Below are 12,869 nucleotides of genomic sequence, written 5' to 3'. Positions count from 1 at the left end.
ATCCCTAGCACTGCTCAGAGGGTTAAGGATCTGGAATTGATGTGAGCTGTGATGTAAGTCACAGACGTAGCTCAGATTCAGCGTTGCTGTGGCTGTGGTGTAGGCCGGAGGCTATAGCTCTGATTGGACCCCTAGCCTGGGAACCTCCATGTGCCACGAGTTTGCTCCTTAAAAGACAAAAAAACCCAAAACATTGTGAAATACATAGCCACCACAATGGCCAAAATGAAAAAGACTGATAATTCTAAATGCAAAGGAAATGGAGCAAGTGAGCTTCTCACACAAGGGTGGTAGAGTGAAAAGAGTACAACCACCTTGGAAAACTGTCTGCCAACGTGTCTTAACACTGACTATGTGCATGGCCTGACAGTCAGCAGCACATCACTCTCGGTACACACGCTAATGTCCACCTATGTGCACCAAGAGACTCACACAAGAATAGCCACAGCAGCAACTGATAAAACAGTCAGCCCTCGTCTGTGGGTTCCACACCTATGGATTCAACCAGCCACAGACTGAATATATTTGAAAAAAATTCCAGAAAGTTCCAAAAACAACACTTGAATTTGCTGTGTATCAAACACTATGCTGAACTGTGAGAATGGACTGACATGTTGGTACACCCTGCTGTAGTCTCCCATCATTTCAGGGATCCTCAGGTTAGGAGTTCCCACTGCTGCTCAGCAGGTTAAGAACCCAGCGTTGAATCTGTGAGGATGCAGGTTTGATCCATGGCCTCACTCAGTGGGTGAAGGATGCATCGTAGGTTGCAGATGCAGCTCTGATCCATGGTTGTGGCGGAGGCCTCAGCTCCAGCTCTAATTTGGCTCCTGGCCTGGGAACTTCCATACGCCTCAGGTGTGGCCATGAAAAAAAGGAAAAATCTGCAGCAGTTTTTCAATAGGCACCAGTGTTAAAGTATATGATCCTCCATTAAGACCTATCCACGGAATGGCGCCTATGTCACCTGAGGGATAACAACATGATTCCAAACACTGCAAGCTTTGTTTGTTGATGCAAAGAAAAAGAAGAAACAGGAGTTCCTGTTGTGGCGCAGAGGTTAGCGAACCTGACTATCATCCATGAGGAAGTGGGTTCGATCCCTGGTCTTGCTCAGTGGGTTAAGGATCCGGCATTGCCATGAGCTGTGGTGTAGGTCACAGACGCAGCTTGGATCCCGTGTTGCTGTGGTTCTGGTGTAGGCCAGTGGCTACAGCTCTGACTAGACCCCTAGCTCGGGAGCCTTTCACATGCCTTGGGTGTGGCCCTAAAAAGACCAAAAAAAAAAAAGGAAAGGAAAAAAAAAAGAAGAAACATCTTCCTATAACAATGTTTCTAAAGCATCTGCAACTGTAAAGCCTAGACTTTGAAAGCTTGAAGAAAAGCCCTCAACCTCACAGAACCTGACATTAGTATTAATGAACCTCCTCCAAAGCATTAACATCTGAAATCAGAACCAGTCCTTCTGCCATCCTGTCAGAAGGTTAAGGTCAGCCTGATGTCCCATGACTTAGCTACAGTGCCACCCAGCTCATCACCTCAGCACAGTGGCGCTGTAGATACCCTAGAGCAATCAGCAGCAGCAACATCACAGGAGGGTTACCAAGACAGAAGAAGCGGGGTTGTGGTGAGTGTTAATACTGTGTCTGTGTGTGTCCATCTCTGTGTGCGTATAAGAGGGAGAAAGAGAGAAAAAGAGAAAGAATGAATTTATATTTTCTCTATTTATATTTTCTACATGTATTTTAAATATTTTATCTTATTCTATGTATTTCTCTCTCAGGTCATTAAATGAAAGCAATCCGTACCTGACGAAAGAAAGAAAAAGTTACATTGCTGCTGAATTGTACTATAGGCCTATGATGTAGTTTATGGTTGCATCTGCACTAACAGGTACAGACTTTTTTTTTCTTGTTGTTATTCCTTACCACAGAAGAACAACTATTTTACATAGTATTTACATTGTGTTAGGCATTATAAGTAATCTAGAGATGATGTAAAGTGTATGGGAGTGACAGAACACCGTCAATCACTATAATGGAAAAAATAAAAATCATAAAAAATTTAAAAATATATAAAGTGAATGGGAAGATGTGCACTGGTTACATGCAAATACTACACCATTTTATACAAGAGACTTGAGTATCCACAGATCTCGGTGTTCACGGAGTAGGAGGTGAATTCAGGAACCAACACCCACAGATGACAAGGGACAATTTAACGAAATAGTAGGAACAACTCAAATGATCATCAATGGTAGAATGGATAAATAGTAGTGTTTTCATACAATGGATTACAACATACCAATGAGAATGAATGATTTATAACTACAGACAGCAATATGGATCTCAGGAAAGAAAAAAAAAACGTTAAGCAAAAGAAGCTAGACGCAAGAGTACACAGGATGTGACCCCATATCTATAAAACAGTCCAAACTAAGCTATGCTATTAGAAGTCAGCATTATTGTTACGCATGAGGGTCGTAGAGCCTGGAACTGTGCCTAACAGGGCTTCTGGGATGCTAGTGATACTCTATTTCTTGGTCTGGTTGTGGGTTTCACGGCTGGGTTCACCTTGCAAAAAATTCACTGATCTGTATACCTATGACTTGTATCCATTTCAATAAGTATGTTATACTTCTATAAAAGTCATTTAAAAATTAGAGTAAAACAAACAAAGGTTATAAAACCACGCGGCAAGAACCATTAGCTCTATCCCCCATCCCAGAGAAAATCAGTTTCTCTACTTCCGTTCCTCTTCTTTTTCCCTACCACCTGAAAAAGGAGGACCGGGTAATTGGATTTGCCAGATTTACAACAGTGGTTAAACTTTTCTAATGAGTGGAATACTACTGTTAAAGGTCATTAGTTTACGTGGGACTGCTTGGGTCAGTAGAGCCTGGGGTGCCCGGGCAACCTGGTGGCCGTCTTGGCCCTTGATTCTCTTTTAAGCGGAATCCTTATTATTCCAAACCCAAACCTGCTGGTGCTGAGATCTGGGCATGGAGGGAAAAGGAGACCTGTCCTGGGCTGAGATTTTAACGGAGTTTTCTAGAAAGCCTATTTTGTGATGTCCAGGTTTAGCCCAACTAAATATAAAACAGTACTGGAATTCTATTTTCCATTTGTTAGTATTTTCAGGGTTAGGTATTTTTTTATGTATATTTAAAAATTTATCCATAAAGCTGGTTTTACTTAATAGAATATCTAAACCAGAGTTCCCTATTTTTTATTCTAGTCTTAATGTCTCTAAAGTAATTTGCTGAGCACATTATACCATGATGAAGTGTCTGGGGTTTTGGCCAACATATAACCATTTTCTATCACTAAACTATTTGAATATATTTATTTCAAAGACTGCATATAAAGTAACAATGCCAGTTTCATTTTAATCAGCTCTGAATGCCAAGACTTAATAACCAAAGCATCAAAAGTTGTCAGTCAAATCTTGACTCTTAAAAAACTGGATGGGAGTTCCTGACATGGCACAGTGGTTAACATACCCGACTAGTATCCATGAGGACAGGGGTTCAATCCCTGGCCTCGCTCATCGGGTTAAGGATCCAGTGTTGCCATGAGCTGTGGTGTAGGTTGAAGATGTGGCTCAGATCCTGCGTTGCTGTGGCTGTGGTGTAGGCCGGCGGCTACAGCTCTGATTCAACCCCTAGCCTGGGAACCTCCATATGCCGTGGGTGTGGCCCTAAGAAGACAAAAGGAAAAAAAAGAAGTGGATGATACCCCCTGAATGCTAATAGTGCTTTATCACTGAAAGCAGTTTGAAATAAAAACACTTCTTCATAGAATATAACTGTTCATTTATGTGAAATACAATGATTTTTCTAAGTGCTATTTTTTGTAGTCTAAGAATAAGAAGCCCTGTGGTGTCAGCTATCCGATCTGCACTATGCTCTGAGGACCGCCATGTTAAGAGATGCATCTGTGTAACAGATCTTGCTGAGAAAAAAGAAAAATAAGGTCCCTAGTAAAATGAGTTGGGGATACGCTATGCTGAAAGTTGATTTAGGACTTCTCATAGCCTTTAAGACAGTAACACACACTGTATATCTTAAAAAGGTATACGGCACAGCCTTTCCCCAACCTTATTTGACAACAGAGGCAACGGTGCTTCTTTGTCACAGGCCTTTATCTGATGAATGCTTCATGAACACACGTTAGGAAATTCTGCACCAGTTGAATGAAGATTCTATATTTTCTTTTGGAAATAACAAACTGTTTAGCAGAACCCCCCTATAATATGATTCATCACTATGTGTGTCAGCCAATAATATCAGATATATGACTCCCTCCTTTATCAGAAAGGCTTATGGAAGAATGTTGATCCTTTTTAACCCTTTTAATGTGGGTCTTACAAATGGTTTCTGCAGTAAGTTTGTATACATGTGCATGCATGTCTTTGTGTTTACAATATACGCGTATTTGAGAGTTTGTAATGACTATCTGTCTTTTTTATTATTGTTAAATAAGGAATCTATATTACAAACATAAGAAGCTTTCTCCTGACTTTTATACAAAAACTGTTAAGTTAGTGAGGAATGCATTTCAAATATAAAAATTGAATAAAACATAGGTAACGTAGCTTTTAAAAGATGAGTAAGAAGGATACAGTTCCATTAAGTGACACTTAAACTTAATTTCAAATATAAAATTGGCCTCTAGCAAAATACAACTATTAGCAACATTTTCAAACATTTAGCATTACAGTTCTAATTTAACCAAAGCCATAGTTATTGCCCTAAAAAATGAAAACAAAAGTGAATTATAGACAAAAGTGGTTACATATGACCACATTCTTTTTCCAAGTAATATTGTTAACCAGCAATTCTCAACAGGCAAAAATCCAAATATTATACCAATAAAAACAATCTTATTGGATAAATACCAATTTAACCCAATTTTTAGTAGTATTGCTTTGCGAAGTAAAGATAGCAAAAATAACTGTTTCAACTAAAGAGATTATTAACCTCCTTCGGGCAGACTTAAGTGTTCTTTCCCCCATTCCAATTGACTTTTGTATATAATAACAGCAAATACCACACTGATTCTTGTATGAATCTTATTTTCCGCTATATCTTCCCTAAGAGCAAAAATTATGTCATATCTATGCATTCACTAGTCCCTGGCCCTTAGAGAAGTCTCATATTTGTTATATTATGAGTGAATCAAAGAAGATTGATTAGATCTTAATCTTATCTCTAGATTAAGAAGAAAAATAGGTTTTCTAAAGCAAGCTACTATAAGATTTAGAATAATTTTACATAATTCTTAAGGATTGTTTCAAAAGTGAAAAACATAATTATCACTCAAGGCTGTATTACTATTTCTTTTTATTATCTATTGCTATCATGGGCCATGAACAGAAACATAAAATATTTGTCTTAGCTGTTCAGACTGCTATAACAAAATACTCAGAGACTGGGCAGCTTACAAACAACAAAAATTCATAACTCTCAGCTCTGGAGGCTATAACTCCAGAGTCCAAATTCAGAGTACCAGTATGGTCAAGCTCTGGTGAAGGCCCTCTTCTGAGTTGTAACACTTGGCTGTATTCCCTTGGTGGAAGGGGTAGGGAGCTCTCTTATAAGGGGGCTAATCTCATTCCTGGAGCTCTGCCCTCTTGCCCGAAGCACTTTCCAAGGGCCTTAACGTCCTGATACCATGACGTCGGGTGTTAGGACTTCAAAATATGAATTTTAGGTGGACACAAACATTCAAACCATAGCAATATCTTATTCTGTGAGGTACTGTATCTTCTTTTTTTCTTTTCGTCTTTTCAGGGCTGCAGCCGTGGCATTTGGAGGTTCCCAGGCTAGGGGTCGAATCAGAGCTGTAGCCACCGGCCTACACCACAGCCACAGCAACGCAGGATCCGAGCCACATCTTCGACCTACACTACAGCTCACAGCAATGCCAGATCCTTAACCCGATGAGCGAGGCCAGGGATCGAAACCACAACCCCATGGTTCCTAGTCAGATTCGTTTCTGCTGTGCCACAACGGGAACTCATTTTTTGGTTGTTATTTGATATCTTCTTATAAAACGAGAAAAGACCACCAAAAGGGTAAAGAGGGGAGGCGGCATTTAACAGCAGACTTTGTAGGTAGACTGTTTGGTTTTGAATCTTGGTTCTACTACTTATTAGCTTTATGAACTTGGGCAAGTTACTTAAAAATCTCCACTTCTTCTACTTTAAAATGATAGTAGTACTTCTACCTCACATCACATAAGAAAATTAAAACCTAATTCAATACCTCTATATACCACGCGAATGACTAAAACAAAGGAGATGGAACACACCAAGCACTGGCCAGCATGGAGAGCAACCACCACTCAGGCATTGCTGGGGGGAGTGTAAATTGGTACTACCATCACTTTTGAAAATTCTTTGGCAGTAATCTATTAAAGCTGAACTTGCGTAAACCCTAGGACTGAAAACTGCATTCCCAGGTACATACTCAACAGAGGGTACACTTATGTTCACTGAAAGACACATAGTAGGATGCTCATAGTAGCCCTATTTATAATAGGCCCAAGTTTGAAACTGCCCAAATACCCATCAATAGTGCAATGAATAAATAAATGTGTGGTATATGAACACAATGGAACATAATGGGAAAAAAATGGTCTATAAATACATACAACAATATGGTTGAATTACATAAATTTATTGTTGAACAAAACAAGTCAAACATTAAAGGGTATATGTGGTGTGCTTCCATTCACAGATGTTCAAGCAATGGCAAAACTATACTCTGCTGCTAGAAGTCAAAATAGTGGTTATCTTTAACATGAGGGATAAACACTGAGAGTGGTAAGAGGGGGCTTCAGTTTATGATACTTTAGTACATGTGGCTAATTCATAAAAATTCATCGAGCTATTCTCTTACGATACATGTAGTTTTCTATATACATTAAATGTTAATAAAGTTATAACCTAACCTAGAGTTGCTGAAAGATAAAATGCATATAACACATAATATATGCTCAGTAACTGTTTATTATTGTTTATTATTATTGTTAACAACAAAAATTATAACAGCCAACTCCTTATTTTATAGAAGAAAAACCAGAAATTCTCGTGGTGGTGCAGCAGAAATGAATCCGACTAGGAACTATGAGGTTGTGGGATTGATCCCTGGCCTTGCTCAGTGGGCTAAGGATCCAGCGTTGCCGTGAGCTGTGGTGTAGGTCGCAGACATGGCTTGGATCCTGCATTGCCGTGGCCATGGTGTAGGCCGGCGGCTACAGCTCCAATTTGACCCCTAGCCTGGGAACTTGCATTTGCCGAAAGAGCAGCCCTAAAAAGCAAAAAAAAAAGAAAAAGAAAAAAACAAGTCCATAAAATATAAAGTGTTTTTTTTTAAGTCACACAGCTAGCCAGTGGCAGAGGAAAGACAAGAACAGTTCCCTGACTCCTGTCTATTGAGATTTCTACCACAATATAGACCTCTCATGTTTTTAAGTCAATTTTTACTTCCTCTTTATTACAGATAAATATTAACCTGGCCTTTTATGAAAAGCACACTTCATTTAGGCATAAGAAGAGAAATGTTGGGGAAATTTTCTGGATGAAGAGACACTAATTTTATTTTATTTTTTGCTTTTTAGGGCTGTACCCATGGCATATGGAAGTTCCCAAGCTATGGGTCGAATTGGAGCTACAGCTGCCAGCCTACACCACAGCCACAGCAACTCAGGATCCAAGCCGTGTCTGTGACCTACACCACAGCTCATGACAATGCCAAATCCCTAACCCACTGAGCGAGGCCAGGGGTAGAACCTGAATCCTCAGGGACACTAGTCGGTTTCATTTCCACTGAGCCACAACGGGAATTCCTGACACTAATTTTAAAGCCTGAGTTTATACAAGACAGAATGTCCAGCGTTTGCTTAATTTGGTGATATGAAAAATAATAAAAAATAATAATGGTGGCAAATAAAGGGAAATATGAGTGCTGCCAGTGAAGATTTTGGCAACAAAATGACTTATGCATGTCTAAGGACTTCTCAAAATTATTTTAAAGACCTTTGAACAAAAAGACAAAATCTAACTGAACTCTACTAATTATAACATACAAGATTCTATTCAATCATGACTAGTAACCAAGGAGAAGCAAAAAGCATGTTCGTTGTCAGACATTAAAAAGGGACTAGATAAACTGGGAAATGCCAATTAAACCTTAAACACACTCTCATTTTCATTTACCATATGCCATATGGAAGAAATACTAACCAGGAGGCACTTGTGTAGAGTCATCTATACCCAGTTGTCCTGTAGACAAGCCGAGCTCTACAAAGAATTCTTTCTGGAAAACAACACATAGGATTAACATATCTCTCAGACTTTGCCACACATTTTTAAAAATCATCTTCACCTAAACATCAACTTAAATGAAAATCATAATGTAAAATATATCTTTGCTTCACTCAATTATCTAAAAAAGAAAAGGATATTATTGATCCTTTAAATATAATTCTTTAGTCCAAAAATTTCCCTTTTTAGGTAAGCTAATCAGTACAATAATGAATGATTATCCTTTCGAGTTAAGAACTAATAATATTCAAATCTTTCCTGAAACATACATATACACACAGCATATGTTGTACTTATCAATTTTATTTTCTAAATTCATTGTTTAGAATTACCAATATATTCTGCAAGTGTGCTTTCCACGGTACTGTACTTCACTCAGCTCTGAATCAACTGAACAACTTAAATTACTGTTTAAGTAAAATTAGACTATCAAGCGCTTTGTGAAAATAAAAATATATTAGATTTATTCTCTAGACTTCCTCTACTTATTTAGTAATGTCTAAGGAAAGTAATCATGTTTTGTCTGTTACTTTTAAAATATATAACAACCCCATATTATTCACATTATTTTTATTACCTAAGTAATTAGATATTTCTATTAATATTTGCCTCAATGTTTGTTACTATTCTAACTGCTAAAACCAAACGTCCTTCTCTTTTAAAAAATGGAATCAGTTTTATTCCTTCATAATTAACTATTGTTATTTAAGTTAGTGATTTATTTGTCTCTCACAAGATAGTTATTCAGCCTAACACAATTTCATTTTTCTGTCAATTTTAAATAACTGCCATTATATTTTAATTTTTAACTAAACTTAATTTTTACCAATACATTAAAAAGCATTGTAGCTCATGTTACCAATTTTTAATGACTAAAGAGATACAAATACAACATCACTCTTCTCTCCACCTTCTCCCAGCATCGTTGCTCTGAAAAATGTACTGATCCCACTACCCGACCAAATTGTGGAGAGGAAAGCCAGTTATATTACTAAGCAATATAATTTACTGAAAAAATATGACCCTTGAGTGGCAAATCACATCTGAAATGGAAGACTGTAATGGACTATCAGAGTCTATTGGAAAACACAGGCCTTAGGTATACCTGGTGTGCCTCTTGAGAGGACTTGGAAGCTATGCTCAAGTGCATGACAAGAAATGGCTCTTATTGTATATAAGACTTTCCAATGCTGTGCCTACGTAACCTTGTCACTTCCAATTGCATGCATTCCTTGTGCAGGCTGGAAGTAGCATCTGGTTGGCTGTAAGGACTTCCAATGAAGATATACTGACATGCTATGTTTTCTAACCTGTATTATTCCAAAAATTTAAGTGAGCCTCGCACCAGGTCTTGGCCTATTGTATCTTGTGAGTGTAGATGTAAATTCTGACCTGAAATAACCACTACCAATCATAATAAGCACTTCCCTAAATTGGCTTTTTCCTCAACCTTATTTTTTTTACTTGTTTTAGTTTTGACCGGCATCTTTCAAATTGAAAGATTTCAAATATCTGGAGATCCTAGGCTGGTCAGTCATAGTTAGAATTGAGGCAATGAACAACAGACTGCAAGCTCTATCTGCAGGACTGGGCACAGTTGGTGAGCTTCACTGTGAAGGAATTTTATAGCCAATTAGCTGTTTTTCTCTTTTCTTCTTCCTTTTTTTTTTTTTTTTTTTTTTGGTCAGGGTTCTTCAAATCTCTGGTAGCCTCTCTGGCATTCTAAAGTTGGTGGAGGGTAAAGAGGGAGAGACTGGGCAGACAAGGTGGTAGTGGTAGAGGATAAGGGTATTAGTCTCACTCTTTGGTCGACTTTCACTTAATTTCTTTGTTTTCAATACAGTGGCTCATTCCTTCAGCTCTCCATCTGAGGCCTAAGTTCATAGGCTTTCTGATTCTGTTTCTGTAATGAATATATATATTCATTAGCTGGTCTCTTGTGGGGAAGAAGAAGTCACCAGAATATGAAGCATGGGAAACATCTGGAGGTCTAAACCCTCCTGATGCAGACTTTACGCAATCTCCATTTTCAGCCCTGTGTCTCACTATGGCCTTCTATAACACGTGATGTCGCCAATTCTTGATCCTTTCCAAAGTTCTAGGGGAAAAAAATCATCTGGCTTCTTGTATCAGTCAGAGTTCAGTTAAGAAATAGAAACTATACCAGAAATGTGAACAGGGAAATAGAACTAGCAAATGCAGAAAGCAACTATGACTTCTAGGCTGAATGAAAGTGAACCAAGAAGGAACTAAGAACTCAGAAAGGGTCCCCCATGCCCTCAAGACTGAGATTCAGACTTTTAACGAGAGAGTATAAAGAAGAGCCTTGCCAGAGAAGTACAGGCTGGAGCTGGTTGACCGAGGGCTGCAGAGAGGAGAGTTACTGGGCCTTCTGCTTGCTGATATGCTGGCTTCTGTACATGGAGAGCCCCTTTCTCCTGCAGTGTCCCTCCAGAACCCTCTATTGAAAAAGACTAGCATCAACCTAGTTAGTAAAAAAGAAATGTTTAGGAGCTCCCCCCAGTGGCCTAGTAGTTTAGGATTCAGCGTTGTCACTTCTATGGCAAGAGTTGGATCCCTGTCCTGGGACCTTCTACCTGCTTGGGCACAGTAGAAAAAAAAAAAGAAATCTCTATAAGGTCCAGCTCCAGTAAAATAAAATTTGTGGGGGAGTAGATTTGGGAAACTACAATGAAGTATCACCACACACTTGTCAGAATAGTCATCATCAAAAAGTCTATAGTCTATAAATAATAAATGTCGGAGAATGTGTAGAAAAATGGGAACCCTCCTACACTGTTGGTGGGAATGTAAACTGGTGCAGCCACTGCAGAAAATAGTATGGCAGTTCCTTAAAAAACTAGAGTTACTATATAATCCAGCAATCCCACTCTTCGGCATATACCAGGAAAAGAAAATTCTAATTCAAAAAGATACATGTACCTCAATATTCATAGTAGCACTACGTACAACAGCCAAGACATGGAAGCAATGTAAGTATCCATCAACAGAAGAATGTTTAAAGAAGATGCGGTGGGGAGTTCCCGTCATGGAGCAGTGGTCCGACTAGGAACCATGAGGTTGCGGGTTCGATCCCTGGCCTTGCTCAGGGGTTAAGGATCCGGTGTTGCCATGAGCTATGGTGTAGGTTGCAGACACGGCTCGGATCCCGTGTTGCTGTGGCTCTGGCGTGGGCCATCGGCTACAGCTCCTATTTGACCCCTAGCCTGGGAACCTCCATATGCCGCAGAAGCAGCCCTAGAAAAGGCAGAAAGACAAAAAAAAAAAAAAAAATGCGGTGGGTGTGTACAAACATATTCATATACAAAGGACTATTACTCAGCCATAAAAAGAATGAAATATTGCCATTTGCAGCAACACAGGTGGACCCAGAGATCATATTAAGTCAAGTAAGTCAGACAAAGACAAATATTACATCACTTATATACAGAATCTAAAAAAAAAGGAACTTACTACAAAACAAAAGCAGACTCACAGACACAGAAAACAAACTTATGCTTACCAAAGGGGGAAACGGCGAAGGGAGGGATAAATTAAAAGTATGAGATTAACAGGTATACACTACTATAGATAAAATAAATGACAAGGATTTACTATATAGTACAGAGAACTATAGTCAATATCTGTAATAACCTGTAATGGAAAAGAATCTGAAAAAGAATATATATGTGTATATACATATCAAACAGATTCACTTTGCTGTATACTGGAAACTAACACAATATTGTAAATCAATTAATAGTTCAATTTTTAATTAAGGTGGATTTGAACTGAAAGATAACAAATTGCTTACTGGCACATTTCTCATCCACACTTCCCACTTTTCAGAGGCATAAGGCTTGACCTTCTTCAAGTGCAAGGCATTTGTCATTCTCCTACCAGCTCTTTAATACTTAACATTGTAAATCTTAGATACAAGTTGTTTCTTAGTTTCACCAAAGATAGCACTTATATTTCTGTGCTCATTATTGTTTTGGGATAATTAACAAAAGAAAGAATAATGGTAATTTTTTTAACTCCTTTATCAGGATATCTCCCTACCTTTCTATAACTACTCTATTTTAAAAGTAATTTCCTTACCAAAATGCGCCAGTCTCTCGAGTAAAGACAATCTTTGCCCCATTTGTGTTCCTTTATTTCCCTCAATGCCTCACCACGTATATACTTAATTAAGGTGGGCTGAATTAAATGAAATCTACATTCTTAAATTTTTTTATAAAATTCACAATTTGTTTCAATCAGTTTTATAATCATGCATCAGGCACTCGAATCCCAACAGGAGTCTTATAAATCTATGCTGTTAATTACGATAAGAAATAAGCAAAAGCATTTATAGATCAATGAATGCTCATCTTTAATCCTGTTAGAAAAACAATCACTCTCTATAGAACATATTTAAAATAAAAAAAACCTTTTCATTTTATTCATTTATTTAGTGAGTAGATTATTTTATTGCTTTAGGCATATGCTGCACTAAAATATTTTTCTAATAGTAGTTTTCTAAATATGTTAATTTC

General features: G+C 38.1%; 1 protein-coding gene across 30 annotated transcripts in view; it reads right to left on the bottom strand.

The window, feature by feature from the left end:
* Window positions 1-12,869, bottom strand: part of TBC1D19 (TBC1 domain family member 19) — a 152,014-nt gene that overhangs the window by 101,480 nt on the left and 37,665 nt on the right. For all 30 annotated transcript variants that reach the window (XR_014812266.1, XR_014812270.1, XR_014812267.1 and 27 more), the window contains one exon: window positions 8,251-8,323. Coding sequence is in view for 25 of the 30 variants with exons in the window: in XM_084971681.1 (XP_084827807.1) it covers window positions 8,251-8,323 (73 nt within the window). In the remaining 5 variants the exon portion in view is untranslated. The remainder of the gene's footprint in view (window positions 1-8,250; window positions 8,324-12,869) is intronic.

This window comes from Sus scrofa, chromosome 8 (assembly GCF_054392235.1).
Source record: "Sus scrofa isolate SSC_HxYL_T2T_F1_AM1 chromosome 8, Sscrofa_HxYL_maternal_Yorkshire_Landrace_v2.0, whole genome shotgun sequence".
NCBI classification, from domain to species: Eukaryota; Metazoa; Chordata; class Mammalia; order Artiodactyla; family Suidae; genus Sus; species Sus scrofa.
The sequence above is the reverse complement of the archived record's forward strand: the minus strand, read 5'-3'. Positions and strand labels throughout refer to the sequence as shown.